A 20,174-nucleotide genomic window follows, 5' to 3' on the forward strand; every position below is an offset into this window, starting at 1 on the left:
CAAGCTCAGTGACTGAGCAAGTATCTGAAGCAAGTTCAGGCCTCCTGTCATGTACGCTTAAATCCTGAAACAGGAGTGAAGCCTTATAGATGTTCGGCTCCTGTTTGCTTTTACTAATATGCCATCTGCACACTTTAATGAAGCAACTAGTGGGCGAGTCCTGAGTTGTTTGTGGTACATCTTGCAAGGGGAGGCACTTTCATCTCCTCAAAGCACTTGCCTCAGAAGTACCAGAACTGGGCACAGATCCCAGTCCATTGAGGAACCTGTAAGTCACTTATAAACCACTCTTGAGCAAGTTACCTGCCAGGAAGTCCATTTCCCATCCTCCCAATCCAGCTATTTTTGCCCATCCTTTAGCAATGGCATCACCTCTTCTGAGTAATTGTTCCTCACCCAGGCTGAGTTAGGTATCCTTTCTACTCCCTTGACGAGCTGTGCTTACCTGTTAGATTTAACATATTGTATTCAATTGCTTTTAATGACCTACCTCCCAAAAGCAACTTACCCATAGTAATTATCCAAAAATATTTAAATTTATCAATCCCAAGGAATAATAACCAATTACTGCAGAGGGTTGTTGGAAGAATCTGTAAGTTGTACACTGTCTAATGTTGACCACAGCTCTCCCATTTTAAATATATTTTTACTGATTTTTCAGAGAGGAGGGAGAAGGAAAGAGATAGAAACATCAATGATGAGAAAGAACCAATGATCAGCTGCCTCTCGCACACCCCCTACTGGGGGTCGGGCCCACAACCTGGATATGTGCCCTTGACTGGAATCAAACCTAGGACCTTTCAGTCCACAGGCTGACGCTCTATCCACTGAGCCAAACCGGTTAGGGCACAGCTCTTCCACTTTTGAGCAGTGCCCAGAACTCAAGAATATGCTGTGTCTTTGTTCCCCCGTTCTCGACCCTCTCCACACGCCTTCGAAGCCTTGTTCTCCTAAGGGGTAACCTGAAGCTTCTGGTTTTGTAGATGTCTATACCTGAGACCCGACAATGTGGTAGAAGGCAACTGTGCTGAAGAACTACTGCAGAACGCCCATCGAGTTATGGAGGAGTACTTTGTGGCTCCCCCAGGTACGCGTTTCCCGAAGTTTAACAAGCTGTCCCACAGTAAATTAAGAATATAGTAGGGCCCGGGTGTTCCCCAAACAAAACGGGGGTGGAGAGGAGTATGTCCAGAACCAAATCTGGAGCTCAAGCTCCACGGAAGGGGCAACTGGCCTTCACTGCTTCTCAGGCAGGAATGTGAGCCCATTTTCCCAGGGAACCTGGACATCTGGCATTTTGTGTGATACTTCCCAAATTTTAAGTACTGGCAACTAATTAAAAAAAAAAAAAAAAAGACTATGCAAATAAAACATATCACAGATGTATTCTGTGAGTCATCAGTTTGTAACCCTTGGTGTAAAAATTTACATGTTTAAACCTCACTGCAACTATTTTAAGTGGAAATTTAAAAATAATCCTGGGCTAATAATAAAACCCAGAACTTTGGGTGGGTTTCTTATTTCCTCTGCAGATAAGTGGGCCCTCAGAGCTTCTGCATACATGTAGATATTTGTAGCCTAAGAACTCCAGGTACATGATTTTCAAATACTAACTTCAAGTTCAGGATATCCCTTTTTTTTTTTTTTTTTTTAATATATTTTATTTTTTTTAACTCCCTCCCTCCCTCCCACACATCCCCTCCCTCCTCAGAGTTCGGGATATCCCTTTAGTCCAGGGAAACATCAGCCCTCCAGCTCAGGGGTTACCTCTTTGATCAAGACCAACCAGTTAAAGGCAGGCTCTGGCTGAAGCAAGGATGGGAAGGAAAGCTAAGATATTTGTGAACTCTAATCCATGCCTCCGCTTCACTGAACTGCCTCAGTAACTGTGGAGAGAAATAAGACTTCTTCATCTATCTCAGAGCCTGACGGCCATCACCGTTTCAGCAGACTTATCCACTGATCCCGTTATTTCTACACAGAACCTTGTCCCAGACTTTGTTTCTTGGGACAGAGTGAGGTCACAGTCATAGACTTCCCTCCATTCCTATATGCATATAGATAGGTAATTAAGCTGAGTCTGCTCCTTATTGAAAAGTGCGTTAATTAGGCTTCAGTTATAACTGTGATTTCTTCAGAAAACAGGTTGGTAGCTACACTTACTTCCATTGTTTATTTTCCATGACAAACCAATGATAACTTAGCTCAGAAGAGCCAGTTGGGAAAGCAGGTTCAGCTATAACATTCTTTTTTTATTATTATTTTCAAACAGGTAATATCACTTTGCCAAAGCTGGATGAACAAGAGCTCTTCGGAAAGAGCTGAAGAGCTGTCTGGGAAGAGGTACCCTCTGAACACATGGAAGCATGATAGTATTTTGTTGTTATGAATACTAAAGTGCCACTTCCCTCAGAAACTGGGGGAAAATCAATGATTAAGTATTTTTCTTAGTAACTAACTCTTCTGAAGATGGAACTGGGAAAGATCTAACCAACACAAGGCAAGGTGTTCCTGAAGCTAATGGGAGTAAAAAGTACTGTCAATTTCCCATGAAATGTTCACATTTAAAGGTATCTCCCTTTATCTCCTCCCAAAACTATCTACCCAACTGCACTTAAGTGAAATTTTTTTATATAACCTGTTAGACATTGCATCTGACCAAAGTGATAACCTGAGTTGTCCTTTCTAGTTGCTGTTTCCATCGACCTGAGTACCTTCTATCCTTACCAACACTTGAGTTAGTTCCCGGGCACCCACTTTGTTCTGAACAGAGGGTTAACTTTCTGCTAAATTCTCAAGCGTCTTTGACGACTATACAGCTTTGCAATTCCTGACATCCATCCCACAAAGTGATTGTATGCAAAGGGGATATTAACCAAACCTATAGTTTTACTTTCTGAAAAGAACTTAATGGCTTTGATGGTGGTGGGTTTAGGGGTGTATACTTAACCCAAAGTCATTAAGTTGTATACATTAGCTTTTTGCATGTCATCTTTCAGTAAAGAGGGTTATGTAAAAAATATAGCCCAGGCCTGGGACATAGTTGACCCTCAATTACTGAATTGAGCAGAATCTAAGATGTTGTGTTCACTCCCCACCCCAGATTCTTCTTCTTTTTTTTAAGCTCACATACCTTGCCCTGGCCAGCTTGTTTAAGGGATAGAGCATCAGTCTGCGGACTGAGGGGTCCCAGGTCCGATTCCGGCCAAGGGCACATGCCTGAGTTGAGGGCTTGATCCCCAGTGGGGAGCGTGCAGAAGGCAGCTGATCAGTGATTCTCTCTCATCATTTATATTTCTAGATCTCTCCTTCTCCCTTCCTCTCTGAAATTAATAAAGAAATATATTTATAAAAAAATAAATAAAGCTCACATACCTCATAGATATGGAGAGTAGACTGGTAGTAGCCAAAGGGGTAAGGGCTGGGGGACAGTGAAAGGGTGAAGGGATTGAGAAGTACTGATTGGTAGTTACAACATAGTCTCAGGGGATGTAAAGTACAGCAGTCAGTAATGTGGTGACTGTGTATGATGCCAGGTGCGTACTGGAAATATTAGGGGTGGGGAGAGGGGACACTTCGTAGAGTATATGATTGTTTAACCACTATGCTGTACACCGAAACTAAGACAAAATAATATTGAAAGTAAATTATAATTGAAAAATAAAAAATTTTGAAAGTTCAGGTAGCACGGATAAATGAGAAAGATTAGAAGTAAAAGTGATAGGCCCTAACTGGTTTGGATCAGTGGATAGAGCATCATCAACCTGCAGGCAGGAGGGTCCTGGGTTAAATTCCTATCAAGGGCACATGCCCGATTTGTGGGCCCAATCCCCAGCCGATCAATGATTCTCATCATAGATGTTTCTCTTTCTCCCTTCCTCTCTGAAATATATATATTTAAAAGGAAAAAAAAAAAAAAAGAGAGAGAGAGAACCCTAAACCTGCCCTTGGGATGGAAGCTCTCAAACTACCATCAGAGCAACTACCTTTTTAAAAATATACATTTATACATAGATATTTTTTTTATTGATATCAGAGAGGAAGAGAGATAAAAACATCAATGATGAGAGAGAATCATTGATCGGCTGCCTCCTTCACGCTTCCTACTGGGGATCAAGCCTGCAGCCCAAGCATGTGCCTCTAACCGGAATCCAACCTGGGACCCTTCAGTCAGCAGCTGACGCTCTATCCACTGAGCACCTGTTTATCCCCAAATAAAGTTATCCACTTCTACTCCTTATCAACTGAGCCTAAGTTGTCACTACAACTCAGTGTTTTGTTTGTTTTCTTAATCATTATGCCCGTTTGGTGAAATATATGAACTTAATCAAGGACAACCACACATGTCAATTATGAAACATTTAAAATATATTTCTAAACAGAATGGGTCCATGTAGTCACAGTCACTGCTGATCTCCATAGCAGAGAAACCCACAAACACATAGCACTGATTTTGTTCCCCCCCCCATAATCAGGGGTGAAAAATATACAACTTGTTTCTGAACCAAAACCACAATTTCTGCAGTTGAAAATGTTTCACTGCTAATATGGCCCTGGTAGAAATTATTTAATTTTATTTCCTTTAAAAAAAATTAAAAAATTTTCTAAGACACTAAATCATCAATCTGGAATGTAAATTCTGAGCACAAAGCAGCTCAGTTCGCCTAAAAAAATAAAGAAAAAATTCCCATCACCTGTTTCAGTAGGGCCTGAAGGGAGAGAAGTAGTGTGGGGAACCCCTGCTTTGGTATGGAGAGTCACGGCCTCTTGACCCAGACCGAGACCGTGAGTAGCCATAGCTGGTGCTTCTCTCTGGATAAACTCTGATGTAGGAAGTTTCACCCTGAAATTCAAACAAAAAGTAAAAGGTAAAATAAGTCTCAGAATAATGAAGTCTACCAATACCTAGCATAGCTGCTTAACAATAATAGTGCTGTATTGAGCACTATTTGCCTGGCACAATGTTATCTCATCAAGCCCCGCAATTCTATGGGGTAAGTACTTTTACTAGTCCATTTCAAGAATGCTCTCATCTGCTGAAGGTGACACAAATAATAAATCGTAACTTGACATGTGTAAATGCTTAAATACTAGCTTAATAACAGCCACTAACCCCCTAGAACCTAAGAACTGGAAAGGCTCTCAGATTATATACACACTATATGGAGGGGCAAAAGTAGGCTTACAGTTATTCATATGGAAAAATACAGTGATTAATAAATAATACAAAAATAAACTGTGTTTCACACACTCAACTGTAAACCTACTTTAGCCCTACCCTGTATAGTTCAATCCCCTGCTGCCTCATAGGCATCTTTCAGTGGTACCTGTGGAAGGGGTTAGCCTGTATTCAGCATCTCCCAGGTGTCAGGACTTGGGCTAGATGCTCTAGTTTTTTCATAATTTAACTTCCTAGCAAGTCTTATAACACAGTGCTATTGTGACTATTTTGCACCAGAGTTGAAAGTAGCTCAGCTAAGCAGCAGGAGTCACGTTCAATCTGGCCTTTCGCCAACCCCTTTGCCATCAGCCAACATTCTCAGAAAACCTAAAAATGCTAATGAAAGAGCAGGATGCTTCTCCCCTAGGTCAGGTCAGTAACTGGATTTTACCTGAAGTTCGGCTTTGCACATATTTGACCAGGTGCTATTGTGTTTTGCTCCAATTTCAAGACCTAAGCGTTAGTCTGGGCAAAAGCATCGATAAGCCATACACCCCCACCCCATAAAATTAGGGAATTTTATGGATCCTTAGGGGAAAAAACAAATGGGCCTAGATATTCATGTCTTTAGACATTCCTAAACCCCATACCAAGTCAGGCAAGATAACCAGAAAAAACAACAATGTCCAATTGGTGTTCTAATATCTGGTTTCAATGGTATCAAAGGGATAATCACCATTCGAATCAGACTGAGATATCCAAAGCAGCAGCTGCCATATATATATATATATATATATATATATATATATATATACACACACATACACATACACACACACACATATATTACACACACACGTATATATGTGTGTGTGTGTGTGTATGTATATTATTGATTTCAGAGAGGGAGAGACATCAATGATGAGAATCATTGATCAGCTGCCTCCTGCATGCCCCATACTAGGGATCAAGCCTGCAACCCGGGTATGTGCCCTTGGCCAGAATCAAACCTAGGACCCTTCAGTCCACAGGCCGATCCTCTATCCGCTGAGCCAAACCGGCTAGTGCAGCAACTGCCTTCTTGAAAGGAAGGACATCCAGAACTAAGCCCTGAAGGTGAGGTGATCAACCACAAGAAAATAACAAGGGAGCTCAGGTTTCAAAAAGGATCCTGCACTACTTTGGGAAAGAACAATGAAGTGACAACTCTGCCCCACCAGCAGTATCTACAATAGAAAGGCTGAGATGAGGTTGGCTTGCAGAGTCCGTACTAGACCCAGAGGAGAGACAGCCATAATCTTTAGGTTCACAGAGAGACACTGCAGATCAAGCCAGTTATGAGAAGCATGTTATCACAATAGCTCACCACATTATGACAGACTGCACCAGTATTCTCTCCAGGTTAAAAATACTATGAATGCAGACTTCTCTGTTATAACCCTGCAGGGCTTAGGCATGATGCATTCCTTGGCTTTGTCCACTTAAGATAGATCTTTAATGGTACTGTGAGGTCATCAAGTGGCAAATGCATGGCCTGGTGCTACTTCTGCTAGGTCAGCTTCAGATGGAGTGGACTGGGTACAAGCTCCTCAGCAGAAGGTGGGGACGCACCTCATGAGAGCGGAATTTGGTGTCATCCAGTTTACGCAGGGCATATTCCATGTCTTCTTTTCTGAGATACTCGACCATCCCCATTCCATCCTTCTGCACATCTGCGTAACAGACGTCCCCAGCTTCTCGCATGTGATCCTTCAGGTCCTGCCAGCTTCCTGAGGGAGGAAGTCCTAGGTATGGAGAACATAAGAGGCCAACCCTTCAGCTGTGTTAAATGCCATTAAGAGCCAGCATTGCCTAGAATCCCTTCTCCATCAATCACTACTTTTAAATCCCGAGGGCTCCCAAATCACAAATCTGGGTAAGGGACACAAAATCAAAGCGCACTAAAGTATATGTGGCAAATCACCTTAAGAAGCTATTCCTCACCGGGACCAGTTTGGCTCAATGGATAGAGCGTTGGCTTGGGGACTGAATGGCCCCAGGTTCGATTCCAGTCAAGGGCATGTACCTTGGTTGCGGACATATCCCCAGTAGGGGGTGTGCAAGAGGCAGCTGATCGATGACTCTCTCATTGATGTTTCTAACTCTCTCTCTTCCTCCCTCTCTGTACAAAAAATAAAATATATATTTTTAAAAATAGCCGAAGCCGGTTTGGCTCAGTGGTAGAGCGTCAGTCTGCAGACTGAAAGGTCCCAGGTTCGATTCCGGTCAAGGGCATGTACATTGGTTGCGGGCACATCCCTGGTAGGGGGTGTGCAAGAGGCAGCTGGTTGATGTTTCTCTCTCATCGATGTTTCTAGCTCTCTATCTCTCTCCCTTCCTCTCTGTAAAAAAATCAATAAAAATATATTTTTAAAAAAAATAAAAATAAATAAATAAATAAATAAATAAATAAAAGAAGCTTGTCCTCGCCCTAACTGGTTTGGCTCAGTGGATAGAGCGTCAGCCTGCAGACTGGAAGGTCCCAGGTTCGATTCCGGTCAAGGGCACGTCCCCGGTGGGGGTGTGCAGGAGGCAGCTGATCGATGTTTCTAACTCTCTATTCCTCTCCCTTCCTCTCTGAAAAAAAAATCAATAAAAAATATATTTAAAAAAAAAAAAAAAAAGCTAGTCCTTCAGCCCTAGCTGGTTTGATTCAATAGATAAGAGCATTGGCCTGCGGATCGAAGGGTCTGGGGTTCAATTCCGGTCAAAGGCACATAATTCGGTTGCAGGCTCCTCCTCCCTGGCTCTGGTTGGGTCTTGTGCAGGAGGCAACCAATTCATGTGTTTCTCTCACATCGATATTTCCCTCTCTCCCACTCTCTAAAAATCAACGGTAAAATATCCTCGGGTGAGGATTAAAAAATAAACAACTAAATAAATATGTGGAATCAGATGTTCTTAAAAAAACAAAAACAAAAAAAGAAGCTAATCCTAGACTAATCTTTCAGAACAATCCTTCCCAAGATAGCAAGAAGTCCATCTCATAGTTTAGTATCTCTTGAGAATTCACAGCCTCTCTTTTTGTCCCTCAATTAATACCAAACTTCCAAGACTTTGAGTTCTTTATTCCATATGAAGTATTTCAGTACCAATCAATGATTTCTTGCCTGACTGGGTTCCCAGAACATGGGAATTTGAAACCATCCAATGAAATAACCAAAATGTAATGGGAGATAACAAAAATCTAAAGTTTGGTTTTTTTGTAGGTGTGATTAACTGACAAACTACCTCTTAAAAGATCACCAGTACTCTTCAATACAGTGGGGGAAAGGTTAAGACTCAGACGCTAAAACTAGTCGGAAGTCATACAACCCTCCCTGATGTCATGAAAGGGAAATGCGCTCCTGCTCTTAAAGGCTGTGCTTACCGCTCACAGCTCAGGACTGCAGCCATTTCCCAATAGTTTTCTAGGCAGGATTTCAGAGCAGCATGGAGAGAAGAAAAATGTGTATGATGTATGACATCTTGAAGAAGGGAACAGAGTCCTGAGGTTAAAAAAATTAAGTCCCTGGCCGATGTGGCTCAGTTGACAGAGCATTGGCCGTCAGACTGAGAGTCCCAGGTTCGATTCCAGCCAAGGCACATGCCCAGGTTGTGGGCTCAATCCCCAATGGGGGGCATGCAGGAGGGAACCAATCAATGACTCCCTCGCATCATTGATGCTTCTATCTCCCTCTCCCTTCTTCTCTGAAATCAATAAAAATACATTAATAAAAAGAATAATAAGCCCCAGCTGAAAAGCTCAATGGATAGTGTTGGCCTCTGGACTGAAGGGTCCCAGGTTCGATTCCGGACAAGGGCACATGGTTGCAGGCTTGATCTTCAGTAGGGGGCGTGGGGGCAGACATTCAGGAGGCAACCAATCAATGATTCTCTCTCATCATTGATGTTTCTCTTGGTTTTCCTCCCGGAAATCAATAAAAATATATTTTTAAAAAATTAAATTAATAAGGGATACAAGATAGGCAGATACTATTACTCTTAAGCACCAATGGGAGTCAGCTGTGCTTGTGATATTCACATAGAAAAAGGTATCAGGTTCCTCAAGACATTTCACTCCACCAGGGCCCTAAAACACCCCAAAATATGCAAAAGCCCCCAGGTTTTTACCACTGTGTTGAATAAACCTCAGAGCATATTATTTCATCGCTTGTCAATCTAGATATTTTGTTCTATATTCTATACAACAATCTGTAAGACACTAAGTTGTTTTTTTTTTTTTAATATAAGCCCAAACCACCACAAAACTGGTCTTTTTCAGGATCCACAGCTGGGTAAGTTGTTTAAATCTGGCTTCTGGAATGTCTTTTCTATCAAGTTGAATACCATGGTACATTAAAAAACAAAACAACCCCAAAACATCTTTAGAATTATACTTCAAGAGATTTTGCCATCATCTTCCCTTTCAACACTAGAAAACTCCTTTATAAGAAACATATTAATGCCCTAACTGCTTTGGCTCAGTGGACAGAGTGTCGGCCTGTGGACTGAAAGGTCCAAGGTTCTATTATGGTCAAGGGCAAGTACCTTGGTTGCGGGCACATCCCCAATATGGGGTGTGCAGGAGGCATCTGATCGATGTTTCTAACTCTTTATCCCTCTCCCTTCCTCTCTGTAAAAAAAAAAAAATCAATAAAATATATTAAAAGAAAAGAAACTCTTTTATGTTCTAACAAGGCTACTATTGGTGCAGTTTCATTTGCAAGAGACCTGCCTCACTGGCGAGACAGGGCAGGGCTTCAGACTGTCAGTATGCATAGGCTAAGGGGAAAAAAACATCATGTATGCCATGCACTAAAGAAAAACAGCTAACGTTTCTTGAGGCCAGACTGTGCTAAGTATTTTTTTTTTAAATATATTTTATTGATTTTTTACAGAGAAGGGAGAGGGATAGAGAGCTAGAAACATCGATGAGAGAGAAACATCAACCAGCTGCCTCCTGCATACCCAATATCAGGAAAATGCCTGCAACCAATGTACATGCCCTTGACTGGAATCGAACCCCTGGGACCTTTCAGTCTGCAGACAGATGCTCTATCCACTGAGCCAAACCAGTTTTGGCTGTGCTAAGTATTTTACATGCATCATCTCATTCATTTGAAAGGAACATACCTGAAACAAGAACTCGGAAATCAGATCTTCTTGTAGGAGGTCCATTCCTCCCACCACGGGGCCACCCACCCCGACCTCCATAAGTTCTGGGGAACTCCACACGAAGTCGACACTGGCCATAATCGTAACCATTCCTTCCATAAATTGCATCTTCAGCATCCCTGCAAAGAATAATTTGGTGTTAGTGCTGCTCAGAAGAGCATAACAAGTATGAAAGGAAAACATAGAGTGAGAAAACAAAACAGGATCTTTTTTTTTTTTTTTTAAATATATTTTATTGACTTTTTACAGAGAGGAAGGGGGAGGTATAGAGAGCTAGAAACATCAATGAGAGAGAAACATCAATCAGCTGCCTCCTGCACCCCCACCCCACTGGGGATATACCTGCAACCAAGGTACATGCCCCTGACCAAAATCGAACCCGGGACCCTTCAGTCCACAAGCTGATGCTTTATCCCGAGCCAAACCGGTTTCGGCCAAAACAGGATCTTGATGCAGTAACTGCATTGGTTTGAAGACTTTTTATAATATTGGAATTAAACTTTACAGCCATCACACACAGGGTTTTCTAGGTATGAAATGGTAAACAGATTACTTATAGGAGGACTAATTCAGAAACAAAAAAAAAAGGAATAAATAAATAGATGACTGATTTTGCCAATAAGTGTTTAACTTCGGAGGGCAGTTTCTCAAAATGCATACTACACATTAGTCCTTTAATATTCTTTGACAAGGCCTAGTATCACCAAGTCTATAGAAAGAAAAATCCATTTAAAAAGAGGGCTCAAAACACAAATGCAATTTAGTGTTTTGTGAGGAGACAAAACAAGTGTATGTCTGACTCTCAAGCGTATGTTTTAGCACGGTTTGGAGAAGTTGTCAAAACCACTATCTGGGTACAATTTCCCCCCAAAAAAGATAGTTTCTTTTAGTCTCCTGTAGGCTCTAGGACAGTTAGGAACACTAAATTAATTTTCCAGTATTGGATGAGAGAATGGCCTCAGGGCTTGGGTGGACCAGCACAGCTGAAGCTATATTAACGAAGGCCTCATTCAGCTGTCACAGGCACAAAATCACTTACCAAGATTTTAGTCATAGAATTAAAAGCAAGGAGACCACATCCAGGGCAACCCTGGCTATATTTATAATGCAGTGGGAGAGAAGCAGGGCTGCTAAGGTTTAAAGCAGACTTTTAGTACAAATTGACATGAATTCAAATCATTCTTCTGTTCTTTTTTTTAAAATATATATTTTATTGATTTTTTATAGAGAGGAAGGGAGAGAGATAGAGAGCTAGTAACGTCACGAGAGAGAAACATCGACCAGCTGCCTCTTGCACACCCCCCACCGGGGATGTGCCCGCAATCAAGGTACATGCCCTTGACCGGAATCGAACCCGGGACCCTTCAGTCCGCAGACCGATGCTCTACCACTGAGTCAAACCGGCTTCAGCCATTCTTCTGTTCTTTATTAGTAGTAGCTGTCTCTGGTTAAGCAGTCAAGTTTCCACATCTTAATCACTGATGTCTTACTCTGAGGATTAAATAAGATCCTATATGTGCAGTGCTTTGCTTGAAACTTGGCAACTAGTGCTATCAAATGGTAGCTTTTCTATTATTAAAGTAATGAGGGAGGAGATAATGATGTAGCATATTATACATAAGCTTGTATTCCAAAAGGGCAGAACAGAGAATTCAAATCCTCCCTTCACCCCTTACTAGCATTCTCTTTTATCAGTTATCTAAATCCTGTTTCTTCGTCTGTGAACTGTGGTTAGCAATACCTATCTCATAGGCTGAAAATGCCGAATACTAATACACAGCACGGTACAGGACACACGGGGACTGCTCCAAAGCTACACCGCGCCGTTACTAATGAATAAGGTGCCACCTTCTCCAGGTGAGGTGCGAAATGCCTCGTTCCAATGAGGCAAATGGCAATCAAAGCCTGCAGGGTGCTTCCTGCCTTCCCATCCTCAAATGCTCCCCTTGCCCCAACCCGCACGCCAGAGGGGCAGGCACCTGGGGTCCGTGCTTTCGGGGCGGCGCAGGCGCGGCCGGGGAGCGCCCTGGCCCCGCCGGGGAGCAGCGGGGACGGCGCCGCGGCGGCTTCCAGGAGCCTCCCCCGCAGTTTTGAAAGTTCCCGTCCTTTCCGGGCGAGGGCGGCCCGTGCCCGCAGAGCCACAAAGACCCTCTGCGCCCGTTTGGGGGCCCAGAACTTCAAGTCCTTGGGTGCCCAGCACCTAGCGGGCCTCCTTCATTAGAGAGGGGGGTGAAATGAGAGGCCCCCTCGGCCAGTTTTGGGAGTTTTGCCAAATCCTCGATGGTTTTACAAGGACAAGGCGCTAGCCTCGCGGGGCGGCGCGCGCGGCCCGGGACGGGTTCCACACAGAGCCCCTCTGACTCCGCAGGCACCGCCGCCCCGTGCGGCCCCTTTAACTGCGTCCCCGCGGGAGGGCGCGGAGGGCGCCGCCGCCCGGCCCGCCGCCGAGGCCCCTCCGGGCTGGTCCAAGGGGCCGGGTCCCCGGCCTGCCTTCCCCTCCGGGGCGCCTCTCCAGCCCTGAGGGGAGGCGACCACTTGGACCACCCCTGAAGCCACTTTAGGCTTGGCCCCTCCAGAGACCCAGCTTTTAGGTTTTGAAGTAAAAAAAGAAAAAGAAAAAAAATAGAGGAAGTGAAGACGGCGCAAAGGACAGCCCGGAGTGTAAGGAAGAGCGGCCACAGCCTCCACCTGGGGGCGCCCGGAGGGGTCTGCGCGGAGGGGGAGGGGAGACGGGAGGAGGGGGAGGGGAGGCGGGGGGAGGGGGAGGGGGAGAGAGAGGGGGAGGGGGAGGAAAGGCGGGGGCCGGGAGCGCGGGCGGGCGGAGCGGGGCCTCACCGGGGATCCTCGAATCGCACGAAGGCAAAGGGCACCAGGCCGTGCCTGTTCTTGAGCTCGATCTCGCGGATGCGGCCGTACTTGTAGAATAGGTCCTCCAGGTCCTTCTCGCGCACGTCGGTCGGAAGGTTCCCCACGTAGATGCGCCCGTCGCCCTCGCCGCCGCGCTCGTCCGCCCAGCCCGACATCCGCACCACCCGACGCCGCGGGCCCGCCGCAGCCCACGCCGCCGCCGCCGCCGCCGCCGCCGCCGCCGCCGCCGCCGCCGCCGCCGCCTCAGCCGGGGTCCCCCCGCAGCGTCCCCGCGGGCTCGGAGGCGCTCAGCCGCACAGCATTGTGGGAACGCGGAGCGGAAGCGAAGGGGTCGGAGGAAGCAAAAGGAATCCTCTTAAAGGGGACGCGGCTGCGAGGATTGCGCGTGCGCGCCGGCCGGCGGACCCCGGTGCGGGCGGGCGGGCTCATGGGCGGCGGGAGGGAGGTCGTGGAGTGCCGCTGATCGGGCTCAGTTCCCGATGGCAGTTCGCTCACTAGCCGCGTGGACGTGGGGGAGTGACAGGCTCCCTGGGCCTCGGTTTTCTGCCCCTGTCGCGCCGCTACCTCAGCGGCGTTTGTGAACCCTCACGGTGTCCGCGGGCGGGGCGGGGCGGGGCGGGAGGGCGCCAGGCCGCAGGCGGACCCGCTGCGCCCGAACCTGTCCCCCGGCCTGGCCGGACCGGGCTGGGCCGAGGCGGCCCTCAGCCTCAGGTCAGTAGCCCTCTGGGCCACCTGTCCCCATTTTACAATTGCTTAGAGCCCTGGCTGGTGTGCGCATGCCCCCACACCAAAGGGTCGCGGGTTTGATTCCCGGGGGAGGGCCAGTGCCCAGGTTGTGGGTTCAGTCCCCCGGCCCCGGTTGCGGTGCGTGCGGGAGGCAACCAATCCATGTGCTTCTCACATAGATGTTTCTCTTTCCCTCCCCACCTCCTCCCTCCTTGCCCCCTTTCCATCTCTAAAAACCAGTGAATCCCCCCATTCCCCCTCAGTGGTTGAGCATCGACCTGTGAACCGGGAGGGCGCAAGCCTGGGTTCCGGGCTCGATCCCCAGTAGGGGGGCACGCAGGAGGCAATCGTTCAGTGATTCTCATCATTGATGTTTCTCTCCTTCTCACTGCCTCTCTGAAATCAAGAAAGAAATATATATTTTTTTAAATCAATGGAAAAAACATCCATGGGTGAGGATTAATAAAAAGGGAATAAAATTTTACAAATTATTATCCAGTTCTATATAATACTATGAATATTTAGGAGTTATATATATTCACCCTGAGTAACAAAAAGCATGGTAGATAATAACCTTCCAACTTGTTGTGGAGATATCTCTTGATGGAAATGATTTCTATATTCTTTATGTATGTTTTTCTTTTTTAAAAAATATATATTTTATTGATTTTTTACAGAGAGGAAGGGAGAGGGATAGAGAGTTAGAAACATCAGTGAGAGAGAATCATCGATCAGCTGCCTCCTGCACACCCCCTACTGGAGATGTGCCCACAATCAATGTACATGCCCTTGACGGAATCGAACCCGGGACCTTTCAGTCCGCAGACAGACGCTCTATCCACTGAGCCAAACCGGTTTCGGCTATTTATGTTTTTCTGCATTTATCAAATTGTAAGTAGCAGGTACTACTTTTATAATTGGAATAAAACACAATAAGTTATTTCTAAAATAAAACAAGACTATCGTGTTCTGTTACTTTTTTCTTTTTCTTTTGTATTCTGGATTGTATAAAGCTTTTACCCTGTTTCCCCGAAAAGAAGACAGTGTGTTATATTAATTTTTTTCTCCCAAAGTTGTGCTAGGTCTTATTTTCAGGGGATGTCTTATCTTTCCATGCGACGGGTCTTATTTTCGGAGGATGTCTTATTTTTGGGGAAACACGGTAGTTGTTCTTTGCTGGCCTTCAAAAGACAAGCAGGAAAGAGCCCTGGTCACATGTGATCTTGAGTCTGAGTCCACAGCCTTCTAGGAGCTTCCTGAAGTCCAGATGCCTCCTCATTTTGGGGGGATGTTAACAGCACCGTCTGAGTTCTACCACTCTTACCTGCCAGGAAAGAAAAAAAAAACAACTTTTGGAGAAATTAGGTAATCTCCGAGGCAGAGAGATTAATGAAATCAGCTAAGTGATCTCATAGGACTCTAGGTGGAAGTCTGCTTATGAATAGTAATGATTCCGCTGGTATTATGCAAAGGGGGTCACACCTAACCTAGAACATGTTGTGCCCAGATATGGCCATGCGGCACGCACAGCCTTCCTGGATTAGGAGGAGCACAGCTAGATTGCTAGGACGGACTTCTGCTAATCCATGGAACCCCACAGGTGGATCTGGTTCCTAGGAGCCCAGGGACTAACCTTTGCAGCTTAGGCTACAAACGAGGCCGAGATCATCGCTTCATGCCCAAGGGGCCCATGGGCTGCGTTCTCTGCTGAGGCCACAAGCCCTAGGAGGGAGACCCTTTGGAGCCTTTGTCATCTAGTTATTCAGCATCAACAAGGGCATGCTATAATTTAGGCCCTGAAGGAGGCCCATGGCGGCAGTAATAACCATTCTGTCCTCCAGGTGTCTGTTCAAGTGGCTATTCAGTCATTTAAAGCAGCGGTTGCCAACCGGTGGTCCGGCAAAAAGGACAGCACGAGTGATTGCCTGGATAGAAGAGAGCTTGGCAGACCAGGGGCAATCCCCACTTCTGTGCCGTATGGCTAGGGCAAGTTCGAGTTGGGGGAAAGGAGGGAGAAGGAACTGGAGCTGGGGCTTCAAGGCCTAGTAGACCACGTGATGGAGTTTGGACTCTGTTGAGGGCAGTGAGTAACCGTTCAAGGATCTTAAGGAATTATGTTGGGATGAGACCTCCGTAGGAAGTGGCAAATGAGGGGATTTGGAGATAAGCAAGTTGGGGAGGAGACCCAGTGCTAATTTGACTAGAGGGCAGCTGCAGGATAGTAGGGGAAAGGAGAAGTGAGAGAGATGTGGCAGTAGCAGACATTATGGGGGAACTTAGGGAAAAAGGAGAGTTAATCGAGGGATCAGTGTAGGAAGTATCTCTTTGTTTAACTGCAGTGCAAGCTGCCTCCTGTGACCTTATAGAGGCCTTTGTTAAAAGCTAAGACGTTGCCGGGACCGGTTTGGCTCAATGGATAGAGCGTCGGCTTGGGGACTGAAGAGTCCCGGGTTCGATTCCGGTTAAGGGCATGTACCTTGGTTGCGGGCATATCCCCAGTGGGGGGTGTGCAAGAGGCAGCTGATCAATGACTCTCATCGATGTTTCTGACTCTCTATCTCTCTCCCTTCCTCTCTGTATAAAATCAATAAAATATATTTTAAAAAAACAACACAAAAGCTAAGATGTACCTCAGTGGTTGAGCATTGACCTATAAACTAGGAGGTCCACTGTAGAGGGCAGCTAATTGATTATTCTCTCTCATTATTGACATTTTATCTTACCCTTTCCCCCTCCCCTCCCATTTTGAAATAAATTTATACACACACACACACACACACACACACTCATTATCCATTAATAATTCTGAAGTTGGATTCTTATTGTTCTGGGAAGACATATAGTGTGTTCAGATTAGCCTAAAAGGTGAATAGCTCAGAACAGGGATAGCCCCAGGTGGCCCATTGACGAGCAGGTTACATGGGAAAGGAGCTGGGAGGAGGTAGGAGGTACCAGACTAGCTAAGAGGCCTCTGCAATTACCCAAGGAAGAGATGCCAGTGACCCGATTTAAGGTGATAAGAGAGAGAGATTAGATTTCTCAAGGAAATTAAGTCACTTCATTAGGACTTGGACATAGATCGGGCGTGAGGGCTGAGGCGGGAGGAGCCCGGGGTGATTCCCAGGTTCCTGCGGTGGGGACCTGGTTAGGAAGTGGTGGCATTCTGAGATGGGAATAAAGCAGATGGAAATGATCTGCAGGGACTGGTGATATGAGTGCAGATACCTGCAGAGGACATAAGAAGGAAGGGGAAAAAGGAAGGATGAGAAGTGTGATGATTAGGCTCTATGTGCCCTCTGCACTGCAAACAGAATCCCAGGTGCATGACCTAATGATGAATGGACATTGGAGTCAGATAAATGGGTAGGACTGTCCTTCCTGCAGGGATAAGCTTTCTCTTAAAATATGAGGGAGTTCAACCCTGGCAGGGTAGCTCAGTTGCATAGAGCTTCCTCCGGATATACCAAGGTGTGGGCTTGATCCCTGGTCAGGGCACATACAAAAATCAACCAATGAATGCATACATATGTGGAACAAGTTTCTCTCTCTCTCTCTCTCTCTCTCTCTCTCTCTCTCTCTCTCCCTTCCTCCCTCCCCGCTCTAAAATCAATAAGTAAAATGGGAAAAAAATGTATATAAGGGAGTTCAATAAAATTAGTCATTCCTAATATGATAAGAATGGTACCAGTGGGCCTGGCCAATTGGCTCAGTTGGTTGAGTGTCGTCCCATGCACTGGAGGGTTGCTGGTTCAGTTCACAGTCAGGGCAACTGCCTGGGTTGCTAGTTTGATCCCTGGTCAGGGAACATGCGGAAGGCAACAGTCTCGGAAGGCAAAAGTCTCACATCAATGTTCCTCCCTCTCTCCTCTCTCCCTTCCTCTCTCTAAGCATTTCCTCAGGTGAAGATTAAAAAAAAAAAAAATGGGGCCAGTGGGCTTGGGCTTGTCTTCAGGTGAAAAAGAAGCCTTTGATCTTGGCAGACTGTTAAGAATTTATGCATTTCCCACTGCAAGCCATTTACTGCCTAGTAGGGTGTTGGGCAGTGCCCTATAAAAAAATAAAACAATTAACAGTGGAGATAAAACATTCTCTGAACCTGCCCATCTGGTTTTCTTCCTTTCCCTATGACATCAGTCTCCTCTGACATCCCAGCCAAACAATTTTCTCTGCCAGGCTCAGTCCTGACACTGACCCTTGGGAGCAGTGGGCAGGAGAGGAGAGAGGGGAGTGGACCTCAGGGGGAGAATGAGTCATCTGGGAGACGAGTCCAGGCTGGCAGGGAGGTCTGTGGGCAGGGCTGCTGTGGAACGTGCTCCTGGGCACAGCCCGTGGGAGCTCTCTCTGTCGTTCTTGTGTGACGGGAAAAAACAAAACCTCTATTGCGGAGCTACCGAGTAAAGAGCTTGCCATCAGGGCGGGAAGGGGAGCAGCAGCAGGCCAGGCGGTTTGGAGAGAATTTGGAATGGAGGTACAGAGAGCTTTACGGAAGCAAGTGCCCTGTGTGGGAGGATGCAAAGAGGAGACAAATCGGAAAGATAATGCAAGAAGAGTTCGAGTGTGTTGTGAACATATTCCCCTTTGGTGTTTTATGAGACTGCAGGGAATCTTTAATATTGCTTTTCAACTTATTTTTGGAGATTGAACTGTTTTATTTATTTTTTAAAATATATTTTTATTGCATTCAGAAATGAAGGGAGAGGGAGAGGGAGAGGATCATTGATCGGCTGCCTCCTGCACGCCCCCTACTGGGGATCGAGCCCACAACCCCGGGCATGTGCCCTTGACCGGAATCGAACCTGAAACCCTTCAGTCCAAGCATGTCAAACTCAAAGGCTAACATGGGCCAAATAAACAGGGTTTAAGTTTCTGCTGACACAGAATTTACCAGGCAACCGGAAAACTACGCAGAAGTACCGGAGGCACAGGAAAGCCCATTTATTTCCAGACATTTCACCTGGACCGGTGCGGGACTCAGGGGAGACTGCTGCTCTCAGATGCTGAGTCCCATGGAGGAGGCCTTCCCTTTTTATATTCTCTCGGTCTCTTTGTCTCCCAATTATGGAATATACTTTCGACCTGTCAACCTGTCACGGGCTTTGCAAAAAGCTCCAGGTGTTGGGGCCTTGAGACCACAACTAAAGGCCTGGCCTGGCGCCAGCACTGACAACTCTGGGATGGCTTATGGCCTCTCTAAAATGGGAGGAGTATTTTGGGTAAACAGGTCTTGCAGGACCAGATAATTAAAGGGGCAGTGACTACATTCAGATTGCTAGCTCCCCCAAAATGTCTAATTTTCCCCATCACTGTGGGCCACAAAAAAACAAAAGCTCCAATTTTCATAGAAACCTAGGTTTATTTCAATAGTGGCATGCGGAATACAAAGGGCTGAAATAAATGAGTCATCGTTAACATAAAACAATAGAACATTTTAATAAAAATTAATATTTTTATCTTGAACATTAACTTACCAGACACTGAATAACTACACAAATTAATAACCCTAATGCAAATAAACCTATTTTTCTTGTTCTCCGAAAGCAAAATATTTCCTGTTGCACACACCAAATAAATCAGTCCAAGACTAATGACGTGGCCATCGGCTGCTAAAATATTCGCTGCTGGTGTTAGTGGAGGGAATTGGTGCACCTGCGTGTAAAGCACATAAGGGAAATGAATGTAACATGATTATAGTAATTGAACGTTGTAGTTCATTATTAATAATAATGTATAACAGGATATTGTAAAAATTAAGTTATGAAATATTTATTAAAACGTTTCTTATATACAGTTATATTGTCTGCGCCGCAAAAATATTTGTTGTGGGCCGCATTCTGCGAGTTTGACATGCTTGCTTCAGTCTGTAGGCCGATGCCCTATCCACTGAGCCAAACCAGCCAGGACTGAACTGTTTTTTTTAATCTGGCCAGTCTGGTAGTAACACAAGGGCCTGGTTTTATCTGAGGTGCATGTAAAGCAGTGAGGGTGCTGAGTTTGTAGCAGCTCATTGCCCGATTTTGGCCAATCTGCTACATTCTGAGATGGAATATAGCTTGTTGTATCAGGGTTTCCTTTTCTTGGACTCATGAGTTCAAGCAAGGATCAGTGAACTGCTACCTGAACAGCCAGTCCTCACCCCAACCTTGCAGAGTTGTACAAGTTGTAAAGTTGTAAAGTTGGATCCAAAATACTGCCCATGAGCAGAAAAGCCTTTATTCTGGGAGAA

General features: G+C 45.5%; 1 protein-coding gene across 1 annotated transcript; it reads right to left on the reverse strand.

The window, feature by feature from the left end:
- Nucleotides 1-4,460: 4,460 nt before the first annotated feature.
- SRSF9 (serine and arginine rich splicing factor 9) lies at nt 4,461-13,525 on the reverse strand. Its single transcript, XM_084868386.1, has 4 exons — nt 13,193-13,525; nt 10,316-10,476; nt 6,773-6,945; nt 4,461-4,843 (listed from the first exon to the last, which is right to left on the reverse strand). Exons 1-4 carry the CDS (start codon nt 13,378-13,380, stop codon nt 4,700-4,702), a joined length of 666 nt encoding a protein of 221 aa, XP_084724512.1. The 5' UTR covers nt 13,381-13,525; the 3' UTR covers nt 4,461-4,699.
- Nucleotides 13,526-20,174: the final 6,649 nt, after the last annotated feature.

This window comes from Pipistrellus hanaki (assembly GCF_964339955.1).
Source record: "Pipistrellus hanaki genome assembly, chromosome: 19".
Taxonomy (NCBI): Eukaryota; Metazoa; Chordata; class Mammalia; order Chiroptera; family Vespertilionidae; genus Pipistrellus; species Pipistrellus hanaki.